Source organism: Carassius gibelio, chromosome A22 (assembly GCF_023724105.1).
Source record: "Carassius gibelio isolate Cgi1373 ecotype wild population from Czech Republic chromosome A22, carGib1.2-hapl.c, whole genome shotgun sequence".
NCBI lineage: Eukaryota > Metazoa > Chordata > Actinopteri > Cypriniformes > Cyprinidae > Carassius > Carassius gibelio.
Window position 1 is genome coordinate 6,343,140 of NC_068392.1, and position 21,749 is coordinate 6,364,888.

Here is a 21,749-nt window from a genome sequence, read left to right on the forward strand (position 1 = left end):
TCACTAGGGTGCACCTATAATAAGTGTTTATATTCGGACTATTTTAGATTGCTTCGGGGGTACCGCGGCGGAGTAACCCTTTGTGATTCTTCATAGACATAAACAGAGAGAAGTAGTTCCGGCTACGATGTTCTTCTGCAAGACGCAAGCAGTTCTGTTTATTAACCACTAGAGCGTCAAAGGTTACCTACCGCAACTTTAACTTAAGTAAAAAATTTAACTTAAAATTAAAAGGATTGTTGTAATTTTTTAAGAGGATAATCATAATTAATAATAATGACTGTTAATTATTATTAGTTGCCATTATTGCTACAAATATATGAACAGACACTTAATTTGCATTCAAAATAATCAATACTGGGTTTAAACATTGAATTATTGAGTCAAAAAGCAGAAAACTAACAAGCAAACAAGCAAAAATGGTTCTGCATAGCTGTGTCAAGAAATAATTAAGAGCAGCATTTCTGAGCACAAAACTGACTAAAGTACCTTAACCACTGGGAATGGTTTCTTGAATGTTCTCCAGGTGTGTGTGGTCCTCAGACAGGTGGAACGGAGACGGTATCAGAGATGGAGGGAGATTCACACACTGAACATACTGAAATACTGATAAATTTTCTTTTAAGCCATGTGATGACAAAAACCCTTCCTGACCCGGAAACCCCCCCTGACTGTGTTTTCAAACTTATTTTGTCTTAGATAGAAAAATGATAAAAGGAGGCATAGCCTAATACAAATTTCTTATGGTCGGAAATTATTAAACCAACCACAATCTGTTTTACTGTCAACAACTAGCCTAAATGTGAATATGCATATCATTTGTATTTTTTTAATCTTTATCTTTATTTAAAAAAAAAAAAAAGGGGGAAGTCGTGGCCTAGTGGTTAGAGATTTTGACTCCTAACCCTAAGGTGTGGGTTTCTGAGTCTCGGGCCAGCAATACCACGACAGAAGTTAGGGGTGGGCGGATCGATCTAAACATCAAGAGCATGGATGCCAACACTGGTATTGGTATCGGATCGATACAATTGTAATTTAATCGATATTTTAATTTAAATATCTCTCATCTACGTTCATTATACTTCTACAATCCTGAGCAAACGCTGCTTTCACATCCTGGCCCACTTTGCTACTCCTTTTTATTCTTTTTTTTTTATTATTTTATTTAAAAGGCTGTAAAGAATTCATTCTACGGTAACTAATAACTAATAATTTTGTGGACTTCAATATATTAATAAAAAATATTGCCTAAATAATTGATCATTCATTCACCTCAGAAATAATGACGTAGACCTACTGCACTCCCCTACACGATTTTTTTTAAGTAAAAAGTATCGTATCGGTATCGGCAATACTGACCCTATATGTATTTGGTATCGGATACCAAATTTTGCAGTATCGCCCACCACTAACTAAAGTGCGCTTGAGCAAGACACCAAACCCCAAGTGCTCCCCACGTGCCGCAGCATAAATGGCTGCCCACTGCTCCGGGTGTGTGTTCTGGCTGTATGTTATGACACTTTATTTTTGTCTAAACAATTCTTGTTTACTGAGTTGCTACACAGGCCTACTGTAACCGAAGGAAATGTACTTCTTTTTTTTTTTAAATGTCCATTGAAAATGTTCCATTATAATATGCAAAATGCCACGTTATGCTGTTCAGGAAGAACAACGGGGGCACAAAGGAACATTTAGCAGTCTATAATCAAGGAAACACTGGGAATCATCACAACAGGCACTAAAGCAACACATACTGTAGACCCGATAACCACAAACTGAGACTGGGGCTTATGAAGACAGGATAATGAGGGACAGACAGGTGTGGGGAATCAACTTATAATCATATAACAACTAAACAAGAACAGGAAACAGACCCAATAAGGCAAAACAGGAACTGAAACACATGACAGAACAGGTCCAATCCTGACACAACATTACAGCATCATTTTTCTGAGATCATTTCTACTATGATAGACACTAGGGATGCACGATATTGGATTTTGGCCGATATTCGATATGCCGAAATTTTCAAAATAATTTTGGCCCATGCCGATACCGATATCGATATGTATACAAATTTTTCGCCTGATATATTTAAACTTTAATTTTACTGAAGAGAAATCCATGTATCTCTTCTGTACTGATTCTACCATAAATGTATTATTTTACAAATGTAGACAGACATTCACATCTAAAAAACAGGTCAATTATTTCACTTGGAGAATATCGGTTTGGCTCATCGGCAGAAATATTCATATCGGCTGATACCGATGATGGTCATTTTAAGCTTTTATCGGCCGAAACCCATGTTGTGCCGATATTATCGTGCATCCCTACTAGACACAATGATGTGAGACACAAGATGGCGCAAGTCACGTTCTGAAAAAGGGTGTGGCTAGAAGGGATACAGCTACGGCCACTTGTAACAATACATTATTTTTGCTACCTATACGATAGTGTTTTATTAACGTCTACTACACCTACCCCCAAACCTAAACCTACCTCTTATATATGCATATACAGTAGGCTAATTAATGTTGTTCCACACACAATAATATTGATGTGCGCACACCCTGTGGCCATTCTCGCTTCAACCATTAAATGAGAGAACATGCCGGTTTAATGAATGAAAGGAAAGGACGTGTCGTGACGTCAATCTCTGAAGGTACCACGGCTCAAACCCATGACCTTTGGGTTACAAGACCAACTCTGTAACCATTTGCCCACGACAAATGGTTACTGGTACACATTGAACTACAAAAAAAAATTCTTTATTGATTTAATTATTTCTTTCCTTCATCATCGTAATCTATCTAGCCGAGTTTTTCTACCTCTGGAGATCGAGCGTCTGGATGATCCAGTGTGTTGAACAATCCCACCAGCAATCGAACTAAACCTCTCAACAGCACTGAACTCTGTCAGCAGTGTCCAGGTAAGTCACTAGCAGTGCGCTTCTAACACTAGTTTTTTAACTGAACACTGAATCAGTTTTCTTCTGTTTCTTTCCTCAGAACACGTCCACTGTTGCTATTTCACTGTGATTCTGTGATTCGATTGGTCATCTCTGCTGCGGTGGGCGTGGCTACTGTTGCCATAGTGGTCTATGATATTAGATCAAGAAGAACTGAACAAAGGCTAAAAGTAAACATAAAAATATAGACACAATTTAATTTTCCAAAACATTTCTGTGTAATAATGTTTATAAATATTGATAAACTTCTGTCTTTTTCCTAATAAAGTTGTGCTATATAAAAGTCTGCTATTGTTTATTTGATCTGAGAGTCTAAGAAAAGGTAACCACTGAGGGAGTAAGATTAATACTAGTGTAGTTTTTTTTTTTTTATTGTATATCTGTCGGTTTTATTCAGTTATGAGATATTCTGTATAGGAAATATGTAGTTTCCAAAGTCAAAAGGCCTAGTGATAACACATTTGCAAAAAGAAGCAACGGTTTAATTAATTTGCAACCACACGTTTATTGATTCGGCACAGGTGTGTCAGTGCTGTTGTGGTTGGGCGGTTTGGAAGTAAAGGAGGGCTGCAGATGGATGGATTTACAGGCCAAACATCACTCCATCAGGCGTTTGAAGGACTGAACCGTGGGGCAGATGGCGCCCCAGTCCACGGGCTTACGGTACTCCCCCTTCTCCAGTAGGTACTGGCGCCCCCTGTAGTTTGGGTGCTCGTAGAAGATCCAGATCCCGTCCAGCACTTTACAGGACTGGACTTCACGTGTCCGAAAGCGATCCACCACGGATGGACAATCCTCAGTGGTCTCATACACCTGGCCCGTGAAATCTCCCTTGTCATAGAGTTGGATCTTGTATTCAGAGCCACTTACCTGGAGAGGAAGGAACACCTATTGAACATCAAATACGCACAACATAGGATTTTGTATCCATGTGGGTGACTTACAAAGTGGATCATCTTGCAGGAGCAGAGGCGGTCGTTCAGACCCATCCAGCGCTGGTAATCCGGATACTCGCCTCGAGTCAGAACATACTGGTAGCCCATGAAGTTGGGCCTCTCGTAGATCACCCAGGCCCCGCTCTCCACACGGATGGAGTTACACCGGTTCAGGTAGGCATGGAAGTCCGAACAGTCGCTGTCGCACTCATACCGACGGCCCTGGAAGTTCTTGTCCTCGTAGAAAATTATCTGCACAAAGGTGACAGTGTAATTTTATTTCACCCTAAGATATTATTTTAATAAACTACCTCTGGTTACATTACAGGTCTATTAAATATTATTATTTAAAAATATAATATCTAAAAATTATTTTAATACAATTATAATTTTTGAATTTTATATATATATATATATATATATATATATATATATATATATATATATATATACACACACACACACACACACACACACACACACAAAACTTAATAAAACATTTATACAATTATTTTTTTGTACAAAAATTAAAATGCAAAAATAAATAAATGTATATCTTATATAAGTGTATATAAATTAAATATAAAATTACAAATAAAATTAATTTCTTACAATGCTGTTATAAAAAACATACAATATATAAACTATATATATATATATATATAAATATATATATATATATATATATATAAATATATATATATATATATATATAGATATACTGTATATACATATATATATATATATATATATATATATATATATATATATATATATATATATATATATATATATATATATACACACACACACATATATATTCAGTATTCAGGGCCATTCAGTTTTATTAAGCAGCCTATCACTTTGCTTAGTAGTAAATTACCCTTCTCCATCCCCAGCTCCTCCTTTCGCCCATATATATATATATATAATTTAATTGCAATTGAATTAAAAAAGTTAAACACAATCTTGTATGTCCAACCATTTTAAAATGGCTCTGTTGTCTATCACTAATCAGTCACAAATGGCAGTTAATAAATGATCAATAATCGGAGCAGAGTGTCCTGGTCACCTTCGTACTCACCCGGCCCATTCTGCAGAGGATCGGCTGGCAGCGGCGCCTGTGGAAGGGGTAGGGTTGCAGAGCTGTGCTGGTTCAGGACTGTCCCACTCCGGCTCTTTTATACCCAGACATTCCTCTGTAAAGAGGACATTCGCTTTGTCATGAAAACCAGATCCAAAAATTGAGTCAGTGCTTTTTAGAAAAAGACCAGTGGATTATGGGATATAGAGACGGCATCGTGCGCGTGGGCCTGTTTAGATGTGTGATTATTCAGCTGTGTTGGTAGGTACACACACAACTCCACACGCACTTGTATTAAAAATTATTGGTCAATAGAAGTGGATCACAGACATCCTGTGTGCAAAGAATTGAAATTCCAGACTACACAATAGCATAATAAACACACAGACATGTGCATACACTTGCAAATGTACAAACACACTCTCTCAGATACACACAAAAGTGCCATTCCTGGCTGCAAGCAAAAATCTCTGCCAAATATCAGGGATCAGATGAGCTTATATGGCTTCAGTGTGAACTACTTCCATCCAAAAACACACAAAAAGATACATTTTCTTAATTATTTGCTTAATACTTATGTAATACATATTCTTTACGACTAACAAAAAAATGCTTACTACAGCTAGCGAATTTAGTAAATGCTTTTAGAGACTTGTGTAGTAAATATAAATATACAATTTGAGCATAAAACCTTTAATAGATAGCTAAAAGTGTGCACAGAAAACAAAAACAGTGCTTGGAATGAACAAGAAACTGGTAAGAGTTTTAAAAACAAGTTATTTCGAGCTAAATATGCTAGCTAGCGAGGAAAGTAATTAGGATTTAGGATTAATTCTGCATAAATTAACATTCATGTTAATATGCTGCATCTGTTCAGATTCTAAGTGTGTGACACTTCGCTATCCCATAATTCCACAGGAGCTGAGGAAAAAAAATACATAATAGCACAGAGCTAATTGCTTCTCTTTTTTTAAATGTAAGTGCTAAAAGTAATAATGAAATGTCATTCTTTGTGGTAAAAGTGTAGTTTTTGCCTTTGTTATTGGTACAATACCACAAAACCAAGTACAATGCCAACATAATAGATAATTGACATGTCTGCATACCTACTTTCTTCATCAAATTTTGTTTTTTAAGTATGACCACTAGGGTGCAGCGTTCATCTTTTCTTCAAAATAACACTTTAGCGCCAGAAATGCTAACAATTAGCCACAATAACGCAGATCCCTCATAAATTGTCTTCAGAAAATGCTATAATATTATATTTTAAAGACTACTTGTGTACAATAGTATGGAGAACCATTTTCAGGTGAGAAAAGAATGTCTTTGTGAAGTTAAGGAGAAAAGTGGTTCAGAATGGGATTGTGATTAATATTAACTTATAAAACGCTCTTTCTGTAACATTAATCACCCGCATGTGAGCTCCTAATACATGCGCATTCAAAAACTGCTCTGTTGACCTTTGGCTTTGCATTTTCTGAACATTTTTCTAGAACGGAACAGAACTCGGGTTGTGGGAATTATTAACAAAGAAAAAAAACACACACACAAAACAATGATAGTCTGCTTGTTTTAATGAATGTGGAACATAATTAGTTTTGTACTCCGTTTATCTGTATGAAACCTGTATGAGAAAGTTCACTTTCATGACAGTTTTGTTCTGTTACAGTCTATTCCAGGCTTAACTGGGACGCTAGTTTTTGTGTGCTAGTTTTCAAGGAACTGTGGTCTATATAATGAAGTGTCTTTGTACAGGTTTGCTCATAACATAAATAGCTCATCTGGAAATAATAATAGCTTTATTAGCACCTGTCATACAGTGTATAAGCCAAACCACTCAACGGGGCACAGCTCTGGATATATATATACATATATATATATAAATAAAAGGTTATGTTTCACAAAAAGCAAAAGTCATCTGGGAAAAAAGGTTGAATACAGACAAAAATCAGAAAGTTAGCAATGTTTTGATTTTAATCCATTAAAGTGCATATGAAATTGGCAATTTTAACAATGCATATGGTGTAATTTCTCTTCACATTTCTTAGAGTGAGTTACAATCCCATGGATAGAAGACGAAACGCCAAACATTATCCTCCTGTATGGCACTAGATTGTGCATTACATAAGAAACTAAAGCAGTAACTAATATATATATATTCATATTTCAGGGATATAGATTTTAATAAGATTTAATATAACTTTAAATTAAATTATATGCATATGTATCCATTTCTTTGTTGCATCAGGAAGAACCCAATGTATTTACAGTACAACAACCATCAGAGGTAGAACGTAATGGGTATGTAAATAAATCAGTTTAAATGATTAACACGTGTAGATGAGAAATGCAAAATTGGTTGTTGAGGTATGATCAAGTTTTCTGAACAATCCTGCATCATATTTGTTTGGAAGACACAGTATGTGCACTTTAAATGAAGCATAAACTATATATGCATGCAATATAACTTTTATAGGCAAGTGTAAGCAATAGAGAAGATCATAGTCAACATTTCACTTTTAGCATCTCCTTCTCTCTGCAGTGGTAGACTGCTAGTCATTCAGTACACATCCATGCAGGAAATATCATGAGGTTTCACCATAAATCACTTGTTTTGGCTGCTAATTTTTGCAAATTTCTCAATATTTTATTTATGTTCACACTACAGTCTCCTGCACAACCAGAACTTAATACCTCCTAAGCGTTCACCGGAGTGTTAAATTAGTTCCGTAACATTTGTCAAATGCAATAAGGCGTCTTTTGTTGTGCTGCACTGAATGTAAAATCTCTGTATCCACATTGACCTTTACTCACTGAGACAGAAGATTCAGCTCTTTAGATGTATAAACTATATATATTTTATATTTTATCAAACCAATAGTTTTTATAGGTTGTCAGTACTGTAATGTGCTAATAATGTAGCAGTAGAGCGTCCACAGAGAGCGTCGCAATGTACAAAATCTGAAATACCGCAAGACGTTCGTACTCCCATTCATCAAGTTCAAAGTAAAGTAACTCAACTACAAATTAATTTGTCTTGAAATATCTTAAAGTAGCTTTATCTGCATGAGTTCATTACAATCGTAAAAGCTATTTGAGTTGTTTTGTTTTTTAAACGCTTTACTGATGATGTGATGCTTTTTTCTTTCAAATGGCAAAAGTTGTATGACGTCACTAAAGTGATTTGCTTTTATTAGCCGCCGTGACATTGAGACGTGGTGTCCACTACTCAACTGTAATGCTGTAGGTCACAGTTGTGATGTAGTAGCATTACACTGGGCAAAAGTGGGTATGCTGCGAGACCGTCTCATGACCAGACGGACCTCCACGTTAGGGAGACTGTCCTGTTTTATGTGGCTGCAACCCTCATCCGCTACAGCCATATGAAGGTTGAAACGCAGAGACACGGATTTCTTCCTCAGCTTGGGATTTCCTTTAAAGAATGACCCTTCCCATTGCCTGATGACCTTGTCAATCTTCTCTGTCCTATAGTAGACAAAAAGCAAAGTAAAAAGGCATAAAAATTAGGATTACACAATCTCTGGTGCAAAAAAATTAAATAAAATGATGATTTAAAAGTTCCATCACAATTTTATTGCCTGTGGAGCCACATGCAAGATCAAACACGTCAAGATCTTTGTCCTTAAGCTGTGAAGTGCTTATGATTCTGCATTGAAGCGTGCAAATAAGTCGAAGGGAAACTCACTCCACATTTCCGTGACCCTCGGCGCTCTCCCTCACTACATTTCCTTCCAGAATCTCCTGAGTCTTCACAGTACAGATCTCCCCATTTTTGTTTAAGACTGGTTCTGGATTAGAAACACAAACACAACGTCTCTCAAGCCTCACAGCTGTGTATAATGAACCAGTTGTTGAGAATGATTTTGGAAAATAAAACAAGCTGCATTCCAGGGCCCGTTTTAGGTTGGACGATGAGTTTAAGGGTCACCTGTGAGGATGACAAGACTCTGCTGTCCCTGAAGGCCCGGGCTTATTATTGGAGTTGTCTCAGTGAAGAACGGCTCAGCGATATCCTCGTCACATCCGTTGGGCAGGCCGTTCTGCTCTGGATTAGGAACAGACCCCTTCCATGGCTTCAGCTTTAGAGGCCGACCATCTGAGTTCAGAAACCTGTGGTTCAGGAGGGAAAGAAGAAGCGGTTTTGATTCAAGACCACACTCATCTTAATCGGTACCTTAGAAACCTCTTTGGGTTGACTGACTGTTTATAACATTAAGGGCACAATGCCAAAACCCTGTCAGATTCCAGTGTATTACTTTGGAGCTTGCATAAAAGACATCATACAAGTTTGAGCGTGTGCTAACGGTTTTTATTACATAAACGAATACAGCTCAGTAAATCTATCTCTCCTACCTGCCCTCCTCGTGTTCCAGGAGTTTCCTGTACGTTGCAATCTCTCTCTCCAGCCTCATCTTGGTGTTGAGGAGCTGGGTATGGTTCTGTTTCTGGATTTCCAGACCATCCCGCACAGTTTCTAGCTCAGACTCCAGACTCCACACAGACCGGGACAGATCCTTGAGCTGCACAGAGTACTGGAGCTGAGTGTGGTGTAGGGAGCTATGGAGACTCCTTTCCTGGTGGGATAAAACAGAATTGTTATTTATTACCAACATCTACACCCCTTTTACCAGCCTACACCCCAAGACACTGGGATAGGCTCTGGCATCCCTGTGTCCCTTTGTTTTGGACAATATTTTTGGAGAATAGCTTAATGAATGAATGGATCTTCAGGGGTTGTGGAATGGAATAGAGTGGTCTGAAATTGTAAACAGTGACCAACATATTGCAGGGTCAAGGGCATTTCTATTTAAGTCAAGTCACTTCAGTGCCAGTGCCACTTCATCCATGCAATGCCATCGTGTTTTACGCGGTCAGTCCCCCTGGAACAACCTGGGATTACAGTAGCTGCTTTGCTCAAGGGCACGATGGTGGCTTATAGATTGCATCTTGCAGTGTTAGATCCACCAAACTTTATGTTATTTTCAATCCCCTTGAAGGAACCTGGAGTTTAAAAAAAACTGTGGCACAATGGTGATGACTCAAGGATCTTACATTACAGAGATCAAACCAACAATATTCCATCAATTTCCGGTTAAATCTGAAATTAAGAGGTTGGCTCAAGGGCACAATAGTAGTGGCAAATGGATCATGCCTTGTGGGGCATCAAACTAGCAACCTTCTGATTAACAACCTTGAGTTTTAACCATGACACCACCACCGTAGTGTATCTTGATCAAGGACAAATTGGTCAATGGAAATCCCGATAATTCTACAGTTGTGGATCAAGTGGACTAATCCTCAGGTCTCAGCTTGTATAACATGGCACCTTCAATGGGGTTTGAGCCCACGACCTTCAGATAACTAACCAAAATATTTGACAACAAAACTAGCATTCAGTAACAGTTTGTGGTTATCTGCAGTCATTTGTTTTATAAATTACGAGGTCTCAGAATAAGGAGGGATTACAAATCTGGAAGGAAAAGTATGGTGACCCATACTCAGAATTTGTGCTCTGCATTTAACCCATCCGAAATGCACACACACAGAGCAGTGAACACACACACACACACACTGTGAGCACACACCCGGAGCAGTGGGAAGCCATTTATGCTGCGGCGCCCGGGGAGCAGTTGGGGGTTGAGCAAGGTTCAGTGCCTTGCTCAAGGGCACCTAAGTCGTGGTATTGAAGGTGGAGAGAGAGCTGTACATGTACTCCCCCCACCCACAATTCCTGCCGGCCTGGGACTCAAACTCACAACCCTTCGATTGGGAGTCCAACCCTCTAACCATTAGACCATGACTTCCCAGGGATCTGTCGTCCATTTCCTGTAGGCAAAGTGTTGATGTATGTTTAAAACTTATTTCACACTGCAAAACAATTCCGGAAGTGCCAGATTCTGACTTGTTCTGGCAGAAATTAAGATATAATGCATAATATGCATTATGTGTCGGTAAGTGGTATTCTACCTTGTGCACTATGCATTAAGTTGAAATGGGTTCATGAGTGTGTGTGTGTGTGTGTGTGTGTGTGTGTTTAGGTGTGTCTACATGTTCCTGAATTGGAGTGTGTGTATCTGGGTGTGTCTGTGGGAACCGAACGCACCAAGGCATGTAACGATTCAATTTCCACTTGTAGACGGTGCCATCTCTTTCGGGCCTCCGTGAGTTCGGCTCGTGCCTCTTTCATGGCCTCGTCACCGGCTCTCACCTACACAAAAAACACAACACATGCATAAGAATACCACAGAGTGCAACAAATCTAAATACAGTTTTGAGCCTTTTTCATATTGCTTACCTTTGAGGTTTTATCACACTGTGCCTTAGGGAAAATTACTTCAATGCATAGCCTCTCTGGCATATCGTTTTAATTATCCCTGACTTACATCCCAAAATAAAGTTATGTGCTAAACGGAATGTCAGTTAGCATTGGTAACACAGACAGTAGATCACATTAAAGAAAACAGAATTGATGCTCCTGTGTTCTGAGATGTACAGTATATCACAGTCTAGGAATCACTTTAGTCTCCATCTGATTAGAATGACTGCTCAGATCCAAAGAAAATGGAAAATTAAATGCATGTTTTCCAGCTAAATTGTTCCAAAAACAACATATAGTTTTATTCAATCTTTGAAAAGAAGAAAGAAAATGCCATGTTTTTGGAGATGGTGCCATTGTACTGCCATGATTTTGAAAGGTATCATATTAATACCATGTTTTTGGACGTGTACTATGGTGTTACCAATTTTTTTCAGGAGATGATGTTCAGTGTTGTTTCGGGAAATGGTAAAACCATGTTCAGTGGTACCAGAATGTTTTTGGACACCTACCAAGCACCCTGGAGCACCATTGTATTGAAACCCTCAGTTTACCATTGTACCACCACCACAGTAGGTATTTCTAAAGACAAGCTGCAGTGTGTTGTTGTTTTTCAAGGAGAGTTACGAGGCCGGTGGCCCATGTATTTGTGCGAGGGGCATAAATTCTGCTCAGGCACACTGGGATACAAATAAACAATCACCTGCTAATGAGAACAGAAAAAAAGACAATGGTTATGCTCAACAGGACTGACATCCCTCATTCTGTTTAGAGTAATAATGGCTGCTTAGCAGTCTTTTCACTCACACACATTTACACGCACACACACAACGACGGCTCTGCAGTGCCCTGGCCAGCAGACTGTAGAGAGTGTTTGAAGGAGAGAGAGAGAGAGAGAGAGAGAGAGAATACTCGTACCTGTGGCAGAAACGCAGCTGTGGGGTTGGTTGCATCCTTTTGGGGCCTTCTCTGTGAAGCGGGACCAGAGCCTGGGGCTGGATTTGGTGGTGTGGCTGAGTCAGGGCTGCTCTGGGCCAGGCTGAAGTGGTCGCACTGGGTGCTGGTCCGGGAGAGATCCATTCCTCTGCCATCCTCTCCTGCAGCAACCTGCGCTAGCACTCTATCACACTCCTCTACCGCTCGCCGCTGGTGCTGATCCAGCACGAGAGAGAGAGAGAGAGAGAGAGAGAAGGGGTGGGAAATGAGAGGGAGGAAGAGGAGAATTTAAAGGGCTACTCTCGCGAGGAATTACAATTTCCTTCATCTTTTGAGATATGAGAGTTCTTCCTGAGTCCTTTCTTTGAGGATTTGGCCAGTCCAGTCAGGGTGAGGTTATAGAAACATATACTGATAATGATAAAGATCCATTTACAGCAACCAAATGTTCGCTGCGAACAAGATCTATAATCAAAACGACATTCTTATGGAGCCACTTGCATTGGGGTGAAACGTGTACAAATTCAAACCGATATCAACTTATCAAAATTCAATCGATAAATTCAAAGCCTTCTTTTTCTTTTTCAGTTAAACTATATTTTGTTTTGGTAGGCGACAGGCGCTTTCGGTCACATTTGTAACAAGACTCATTGTAACAAAAAGCTTTATTTTTGCTATTTGCATAGATAATAATTGTGCACAAATAAAAAGGACACAAGATAAATTGTATTACTGGCAAATCAATATTAAAAAAATAATATCTTCTATTATAATTAAAGGTTGTGTAAGAGTCCCTAAACGCACACACCCTATCCTTGAGGCTAACCGCAACTTGGCATTAAGACATTAGGGAACATTTTTAACAAGTGTTTTTACTAAAGACAGACGTAAGGGATTCTGGTTAAATGGTTTATATGACTGGCAGAGCATCACACACACATTGACAATCAATTGCACAATTAGACACAATCACTAACTGACATTCAACCAAACAGTGTCTCCACCTCATGTTCCTCCACGACCTGCTGGAACTCATTTCGGTATTCACAAAGCTGCTTTTCCAGGAGACCGCTGGATGTTTCCATCTCCATCTTCTTTATCTTCAGCTGGGACACCTCCTGCTCCTTTAAGAGACGGAGTTTCTTCTCGTTTTCACACCTACATACACACACACACACACTTAGGTATCTAAATGAAAGACATTCAATGGACTACAGTTGTTTTATATAAAGCTATTCTAAAATAAAAATCCAGTTAAAATACGTTCTTCACAGATGTATTAATGAACCAACTTTCCGCCTAAGAACAAAGACAAATAAATACTAGTAATAATCATATATATATATTAATGAAATATGTCTTTCAGGGTCAAAAGTCATCAAACACAATATTTTTCGTAAGGTTTTGTTAATCTTTTCATAACAGAATTTATTTCACATTTGTATTTTTCAAAATTAAAAAATTAAAAAATTCTTAATTCTTATGAAACACACTTGCAATACAAGCATGAGCTGGACATTGACATAATTTTGACATAATAATAATTTTTCTGTGGTAATCAACTGTGTCTATTTAACCCAATTTCACATTTAAACATATACTCTCAGAACACTCCCTCTCTTATTAAAAAATGCAATAACCCAATCCTATTTAACCAACCAGGCAAAGACTTTCTAGGAAAATTTGAATTTTATAATCTGAGAATGTTCCTCCTTTAATAAAGGGTTATGTGTCATATTTGTTAATTTATTTAGCTTAATTCATTAACAAGCATTCACTGGCATCTACAGGCACTTGATGTTTCGAACCACAAGAGGGCGAGCAGTTTAAATCACAAAATGTTGTTCTTTTGATGAGATATTCCAGTGTCATGTTTAGAATACAGACTGTATTATGAATATTGTGCACAGTATGCAAAATTATGACTTTTTTACAATTGGACAAATTACAGAACTCAGTGGGTTGGGTATTTTATGTTATTATGCAAAAAAAAAATTCATATTTCTTGTTCACTGAACATTTCTAACCTGGTCTTTAAATGTGCAGCCTTGAGTTTCACTGCATCGGATTGTAACAAAACCTCTGCATTTTCCCTTATGATCATCCTAACCTGCCAAAACAAACATAGAAGAAGGAGAATTAGAAAAAAATCTATATAAAAGAACATTATAATTGCCCATGGGTAGAAATTACCCTCTTGAGCAACTTAATCAAAATAATATGTATATGTTAAAAAAAAAAAAAAAAAAAAAAGGTATTAGGAATGTACAAGGTTGACTGAAGATTAATGACTGTCAACACCCATCTAATCATGGGAACGAAAAATCATTTCTGATTTCTCGCTGTTAAAGATCAGGGTGTATGTAGGTGTGCATCAGCATGCTGTTTTTCTGGCTGTCTGTTGACTGACACAAATATCACCACCAAAGGAAGTTATGAAGACTTAAATGGTGCCAGGATTTTTCACTTAATGTCCGTTGTGAACATTGCTCAATGTATTGATTGTATCTTAAAGGGTTACTCCACCCTAAGAATTAAAAATGTTGTCATTAATCACTGATCCCCATGTTGTTCCAAACCTGTAATAGCTCTGAAACAGTACACTGTAGATAGTGCATACTTCAAAATAGTATATGAGTATGTAAAATCCTATAAATGAGTATGAGTAGTACAGTAAAATGGTACTATGAACAAATCATTAGACTGAGTATGTCATCAATTGTATTCATACAGTACACAGGCACACTCTACACAGTTAACATATTGCATAAATATTATGAGAAGTACACTATTATGAAATTCTGATCACTTAAATATATAGGATGGCATCTAATTACAAATCAACAGCCTCAAACCTGGTCTTTGTCTTTATTCAAAATAGCATATTAGCATTATCATGCATACTATTTCAGCAGAATTTAGTATGCATACTGTACACAGAATGTGATTTTTATGTGACTATACTCCGATGACCTTCTGAATATGTGAAAATGTGCAGTATATAAACCAGAACTCCACATGGTTTGTATATCCCACAATGCATTGCATTGTGCTTAAAATATTACCCATAATTCCTCTAGGTTGTTGACGCCATTAGATATTATACACAAACTCGGATTAAAAAAAAGCTTGAAATCCGTACTGAATTCGTGTTTGAAACGTTCATTTTTGCAAAACGTACTTTTTCATACTATTTTTTTTAAACCGAATGCAGAATGCATTTGCAGTCAGCAGTATGCTAGCATGCTGTTCTAAATGAAGCGTTTATAAACAGAATTACCTTCTAAAGGTTGGGTTTCTCCCGAAGCACAATATTAGCATAGCACATTTTGACTGGCTGGCTGCTATTTTGATGATTCATGAGCCATTGTGACTGCGTTATATACAGTTAATCATTGTCTTTGTCACAGTAAGTCACTCTCATATAATGTATTTTAAGGGGATAAAATGAATTATGGTGAAGGCTTATGTGTTTGTACAGCTAATGCTAATGCAAACTACTTGTCACAAAGACCCTCACAGGTTATTGTGCTTTGGTCTTAGAAAATGTTCAGAATGGAATACTAACATGTTGTATACAGCATGCGGCTGTAGATGGGCTAAAAATAGTATCCAAAGATAAACATGCGAATTGCATGCTACATTGCTGTTAAATACAATTTTTTTCATTTCATTATCAATGTATGCTTCAAAAAAAGGCATTGTAGTATCTTTTTAGTATCAGTTAAACCTAATTATTGTATGCATACAGAATATTGGCATACTGTACACAGTTCACATACTGCATAATTTACAATTATTATGCGAAATAAAGATTATGTCATCTGATTACGGCATTCATATATAGTAAAATATAAGCATTAGGAACACTGTACACTGTACACAATGCATACTGCAAAAAAATGCGTAAATATTATGAATAGTACAGTACAGGATACTGTACTGTATGCATCTAAATATTGAGTCAAATTGAATATCCATACTGCATACTACATTGATTGTATGAGTGGTACAGGACAGGATACTGTGCATACTGCAAAAGAATAGTGAAAATAGAATGCAAAAAGTATAGTATGCCATAATGTACATAATGTTTCCAATCTTTAATATAGAATGTCAAGCAATCATTAAATGCTGCACAGCATGCATACTGCAAAACGGTATAAGCAGAACTCATTTTTACTATCAAATATAGTAGTGACATAAATTTAACAACAACTTGGGGACCATCCAACTCCTAGAGGCCATGAGAATTGTTCATTTTTGATGCCTCTTATATAAGACATCTGATTTAACTCCATATTATAACTTGACTTGGGTGTGTCAAAATACACCGACACCTAAAATGTGCAGAGGGGCCTCCAGGGTCTGAATTGAGAAACACTACAGAAGACGATGCATCTGAGAAAAAAAAAAAAAAAAAAAGAATATGCGTTTAATGTTTTAATTAGGCTGATTGCCCCCGAGCTCCGAAGGGTTTTTCAGGGTCACACGACAAGCACCTCAGGATATCAAATGTAATGAGCCAGGCAATCTGCAGATAACAGGGGAGATAGTGAGCACGAACGTCACGACCCACCTGAGCTTGCAGTTCCTGTGTCAGCGCCTCCTTGTCGCTCCAGTCCCGCCACACACCGACGTTCCTCAATCTCCACTCTCCAATCTGCTCCTCCAGTTCGCGGTTGGTCCGTTCCAACTGATTGACATGCTCCAGAAACCCCTTCAGCCTTTCATTCAGGCCCCTCAGGGCAAATTTCGGCTCTTCGAGTCCCTCCATGGGGCCAGACGAAAGTGAAATGAATCAGAACACGTCCTGCCACACCTAAAACAGCCAGGTGTTTACCAAGTAAATCATTTGTTTGAATACAACCATCGACGTGGCTACTACAGACAGGGACGAGGCCTGTCCCCGGTCCTATGGGTAACGTGGGAGTGGGACGGGAGTTAGGGGCTCACCAGGGTCTCGTCGGCCTCGTGTAGAGGTGAAGAGCAAGTGGTCACAATATGTGTCACGGGGTTTGCTGGTGCTTTTGTGAACGCTGATCCTGGATTAGAGACAATTGACACACACACACACACACACACACACACACACACACACAAACGCACAGGTCAAAGTCCATTAGCGATTGAAAGTTGTAAAGGATCTGCATGCGTCTTTTTGTTTGCGCCAGCTTTTGTGGCTCATATTGCGTGTGGTTTGTTTGTGTCGCCGTAGGGTGTTTGCAGATGGGTGTTTGTTTTCACTATTTGATTCTAGCATTTGGATCTTTTTACCTAATCTTTTTTTCTGTCTGGGTGAACTCGCTTTCGGTTCAGATCTGCACCGTCGAGGCATGTCTCAGACCTGTAGGGCATACTTACAAAATACAAACTGCCAGCGTTTCGCTAAAGCCGTGCGGATTAACAAAAACATTTTGGAATTTATATTAGAACAGAACTTAGCAGCCTCTGTGTAAAGGGGGATGTTGACAATGCATTGTCAGATCTGGGCCAAATGCACAAATCTATGGTTTTAACTTTGGAAAAATCTCTCCCCCACCTTAATAAAATGTAAATTCATCCCATGTACTTTTTTTGGGCCAACACGTGAACATACATGTAGAGATTTGCAAGGGAGAGTGTAAATAAATGTAGATATAAATGCAAAGAGACAGGACAGTCTTTGCATGACTTCACGTTTTATTCATATCTGAAACGAGGCGGAGTGAACATTATTGAGCACTGAACACACATGAAATATGCATTGCTATCTGATAGGGCCTATCATATATTACAGTATAGAAACTATAAAATATATTTTCTTCATTATTCTATGATAAAAAAGAGAAAAAAGAAAAGGAAAAAAATCATAATGTACAAACCAATCATAAAATTGTCATTAGGAAAATACAGGGGTAAAAAATATCTTAGTATAAATTGGTGGTTATTGTCCAGCACTGTTGACAATGTGATTTCTTAGCAAGCTAAAAATAATACAGTTTAAATATATAATACATACTTTTTGAGTGTCCTATACACACTGTACTTCTATGGTTTAGTATATATATATAATTATTATTATTATTTAAATGTAATATATATATATATCATTTTACTTTTTATTTTAAATGAAATGTAATATATGTGTATTCAAATGTGTAAAATTGGATCTATATTTTAAAATCCTCTATTATTAAATTGCATATAATAATAATAACAACAAATATAATGCACACTCACCTAATAAAACCAATCCGCTATTTTGATCAAATCAGTCTGAATTTGTTAATAAAAGTAACAATATAAAAGTATACTATTATATTTGACAATATAATATAATATAAATAATTTCTTTAGTTAGTCAGTGTAGTCAGACTAATTTGCAGATGATAGGAGTTATTATCATACACTGTAAAAAATATTCCGTAAAATATACGGTAAAAAAACAGCAGCTGTGGTTGCCAGAATTATACTGTAAAAAATACAGTAACACTGTTTTTTGTTTAACGGTTTTATACCGTAAAAAATACAGCAGCACCATTTTAGGTTTAACGGTTTTACCTTAAAGCTGCGGTTGGTAACTTTTGATGCTCTAGCGGTTAATAAACAGAACTGCTTGCGTCTTGCGGAAGAACATCGTAGCCGGAACTACTTCTCTCTGTTTATGTCTATGAAGAATCACAAAGGTACTGGGTTACTCCGCCGCGGTACCCCCGAAGCAATCTAAAATAGTCCGAATATAAACACTTATTATAGGTGCACCCTAGTGATTCAGGACAAGCTAAAAACACGGTTTGGAAAATGGATTCATGGTGTACTCACTTATTATATACATTTTTCAAAATTTTGAACACAAACAAAGTTACGGACCACAGCTCTGATTGGTTAGTTTTTACCGGGAGCGATGGAGTTTCTGCAAATGGCAAGAGGACCACTGGGAGGAGCCAGAGGAGCTTGATTTTTTCACAGATTATCTGTCTCATATTCTACTGTCAGGACATAATGACAGGTTTAACAAATATGTAAAAAATATATTTTTACAAAAGTTACCTACTGCAGTTTTAAATTAAACAACATTATATGTAACATACAACCCTAATAAACATAACAGATAAGAAAAAAAAAAGAAGAAACATAGTTATTTCAAAGAAAAAATATCAAATGTAAAAAAAAATGTGAAATGCAACGCAGAGAATTCTGGGAACGTAAGTTTATGTTTTTTGTCTGTAAAGTTTACAGGAAATTACCATTAACCATTTAACAGGTTTGTACTGTAGCATTTTCACAGTTTTTTACCGTTAAAATCACAGTCTTTTTTTAAAGTTTACTGACAGACAAATCAGCTTATCACAGTGATGTGAACGCACAGCTTCCTTTCTCACAAAGACTTTTGTAGACTTCCTGTACCCTGCCTTACCTGGAGTTTCTTTTGGACAGTGATGTAAATGAGTTTTTATAATATATGTCATCGCCTGCTTCAGAGAAAACACTGTTAGTTATGATGACAGTTAAAAGAGAAAAATCTTAAGGCCTAAAGAAGGGGAAAAGTAACATGCATGCAAACCCAAACGGTGCTAGAATGACTTGTTTGCATTGTAAACACCCTGAATAAGAGTTACAAACACAGTTGCACAAACAGAACAGTGATGGGAAATACAGAGCCATTTTCATTGCATTTGTTCTCCTGAACTAAAGACTTCTGCACAGCTACTTCAACAGATACCACAATCAACAGAGGAGTACAAAACAAAAACCATTTGACTTACCAACACGCCCTCGCCCGTCCCATTCCTTTTTTTCCTCCTCTGTCCCTGCCCTGGTGATTCCCCTTCAGATTCAAGTCATTGAAGTGTGGCAGTCACAGTCTGGTGAGAGTCCATCTGGTTGCACCCGCCCCACACATCTGGTTCTGGGGTGTAGACGCATCTGGCTTCCTGAACACCTCAGAAGTTACAGGACACGGAATGCTGCCCGACCTGTTCTGCCCCCGGCGCTGCTCCATGAGAAAACAATGTGGTCTCATGAGTTGTCTGAAATGGGAGCGCAGGTAATTACAAAAAGGTTATGACTTCAGACATGCAGTTACCTGTTTGACGGTTAAATTACAAGGTGACTTATCAAAAAAAAAAACTAAAAGCTGTCATCTCGGACATGCAAACTTTGAGATCCGGAAAGTGACACGCCACACAGTCTTTTTCAAGGCCTTTAGGTTCCTGTTCGTTTAGACTCAAATGAGATCATTCTTCAGCTTTGTCATTTTTGTAGTTAAGCAATAGTTATAGGGCAAGTTTTTGGGCAAGTGCAGATGGCAAACACCTGGTTTATTCATATGTATTTGTGATATCCGCAATTTTTCAACAATATTGTTTTTGTGAACTTTGAGAAAAAGTTTGGATTTGAAATGACTATTTAAAGTAAACTGAAACTGAAAACAAAATCTAAAACCTGATTAAAGAATAGTGAAATTATACATGAATAACTTTTTTTAAAATCCTGCATGTCAAGTCAGCTCCATTTATCATATGAGACAATAATTATAGGCTATAATTCAGTTCAGTCTCTTTGGCAGACATGACATGTCTGTGTCATCGTGTTTATTGACACAAGGACGTCTCGGTTCGAAGCTTTCAAAGAATCCACAGCTTTGCAGCAAGTCATTAATATTTATTCTTCCTCGCAATCCTATCTTTTTTTTAAGTGCTCCGCCAACATTATAATTGGTGTAAACTAATGGAAAACGCTGGTACTAATCTATCACCATCACGTCTAGGACAATAACAAAGAAACTGTAAAGATAATCAGGCTTCTGCAATGTTTTAAACAACTTGTTGAAAAAAGCTTCAATTAGCTGGGGTTAGTCATGTGAGAAAGTGAATATTATCATGTACAACAGTGGATGGATAAATTACTTTCTAGTGTGTTTATGATCATTTTTTTTTCCAAGAGCATGTGCTAACATCCCACTTTTATGTATGCAATGCCTTCATCTCTAGAAAACATAATGTCTAGTGCAAAGTGTGTGTAGAAGCCCCACCAGGACACACCTGCACATTAAAAGTGTAACCACGCTAGGTATGCGACGCTACAATGCACAGACACGTCCCCTGGATTCTATACATAGCTGTGTCACTACGGCTCAAACAAACAATCAAGAAACAACAACAGCTGATTTACATAAATGTGTCAGATCGTGAGAAAAGCATTAATGAAGATTACTGTAGGTAAGTGGGCCTTACAATGGCATGTTAGACTTTCACTGCAAAGATTAGCAGGCTAGCTAACACCCGTCATTTCCAAACAATGGTTATGTTCTGAATAAGGGAGTATAATAGCACCTGGAGAAAGTTAGCTGTTAGCATTAGCATTAAGCTGAGAGTTTGTTTAAATCAAGGAGGTCTGTCATACATGGAAACGTTTACAGGTAGCCGTTAGTAATAGCATTCAACTGGTGAGTCTGTATTTTAAACAAGATGGTCTGTAATAGCCAGAGAAATGTAGTGTGAC

At 37.6% G+C, this 21,749-nt stretch overlaps 2 protein-coding genes across 2 annotated transcripts; both read right to left on the reverse strand.

Moving 5' to 3' along the window:
- Window positions 1-3,451: 3,451 nt before the first annotated feature.
- Window positions 3,452-5,606, reverse strand: LOC127943394 (gamma-crystallin S). The gene is made up of 3 exons (XM_052539863.1): window positions 4,991-5,606; window positions 3,916-4,158; window positions 3,452-3,841 (listed from the first exon to the last, which is right to left on the reverse strand). The coding sequence occupies exons 1-3, from the start codon at window positions 4,997-4,999 to the stop codon at window positions 3,569-3,571; spliced, it is 525 nt and encodes a 174-aa protein (XP_052395823.1). The 5' UTR covers window positions 5,000-5,606; the 3' UTR covers window positions 3,452-3,568.
- Window positions 5,607-6,941: 1,335 nt separating this feature from the next.
- Window positions 6,942-20,176, reverse strand: LOC127943393 (keratin, type I cytoskeletal 19-like). Its single transcript, XM_052539862.1, has 10 exons — window positions 20,012-20,176; window positions 16,843-17,308; window positions 14,291-14,373; window positions 13,268-13,421; window positions 12,246-12,479; window positions 11,115-11,219; window positions 9,365-9,585; window positions 8,940-9,121; window positions 8,697-8,799; window positions 6,942-8,476 (listed from the first exon to the last, which is right to left on the reverse strand). The coding sequence occupies exons 2-10, from the start codon at window positions 17,038-17,040 to the stop codon at window positions 8,239-8,241; spliced, it is 1,518 nt and encodes a 505-aa protein (XP_052395822.1). The 5' UTR covers window positions 17,041-17,308; window positions 20,012-20,176; the 3' UTR covers window positions 6,942-8,238.
- Window positions 20,177-21,749: the final 1,573 nt, after the last annotated feature.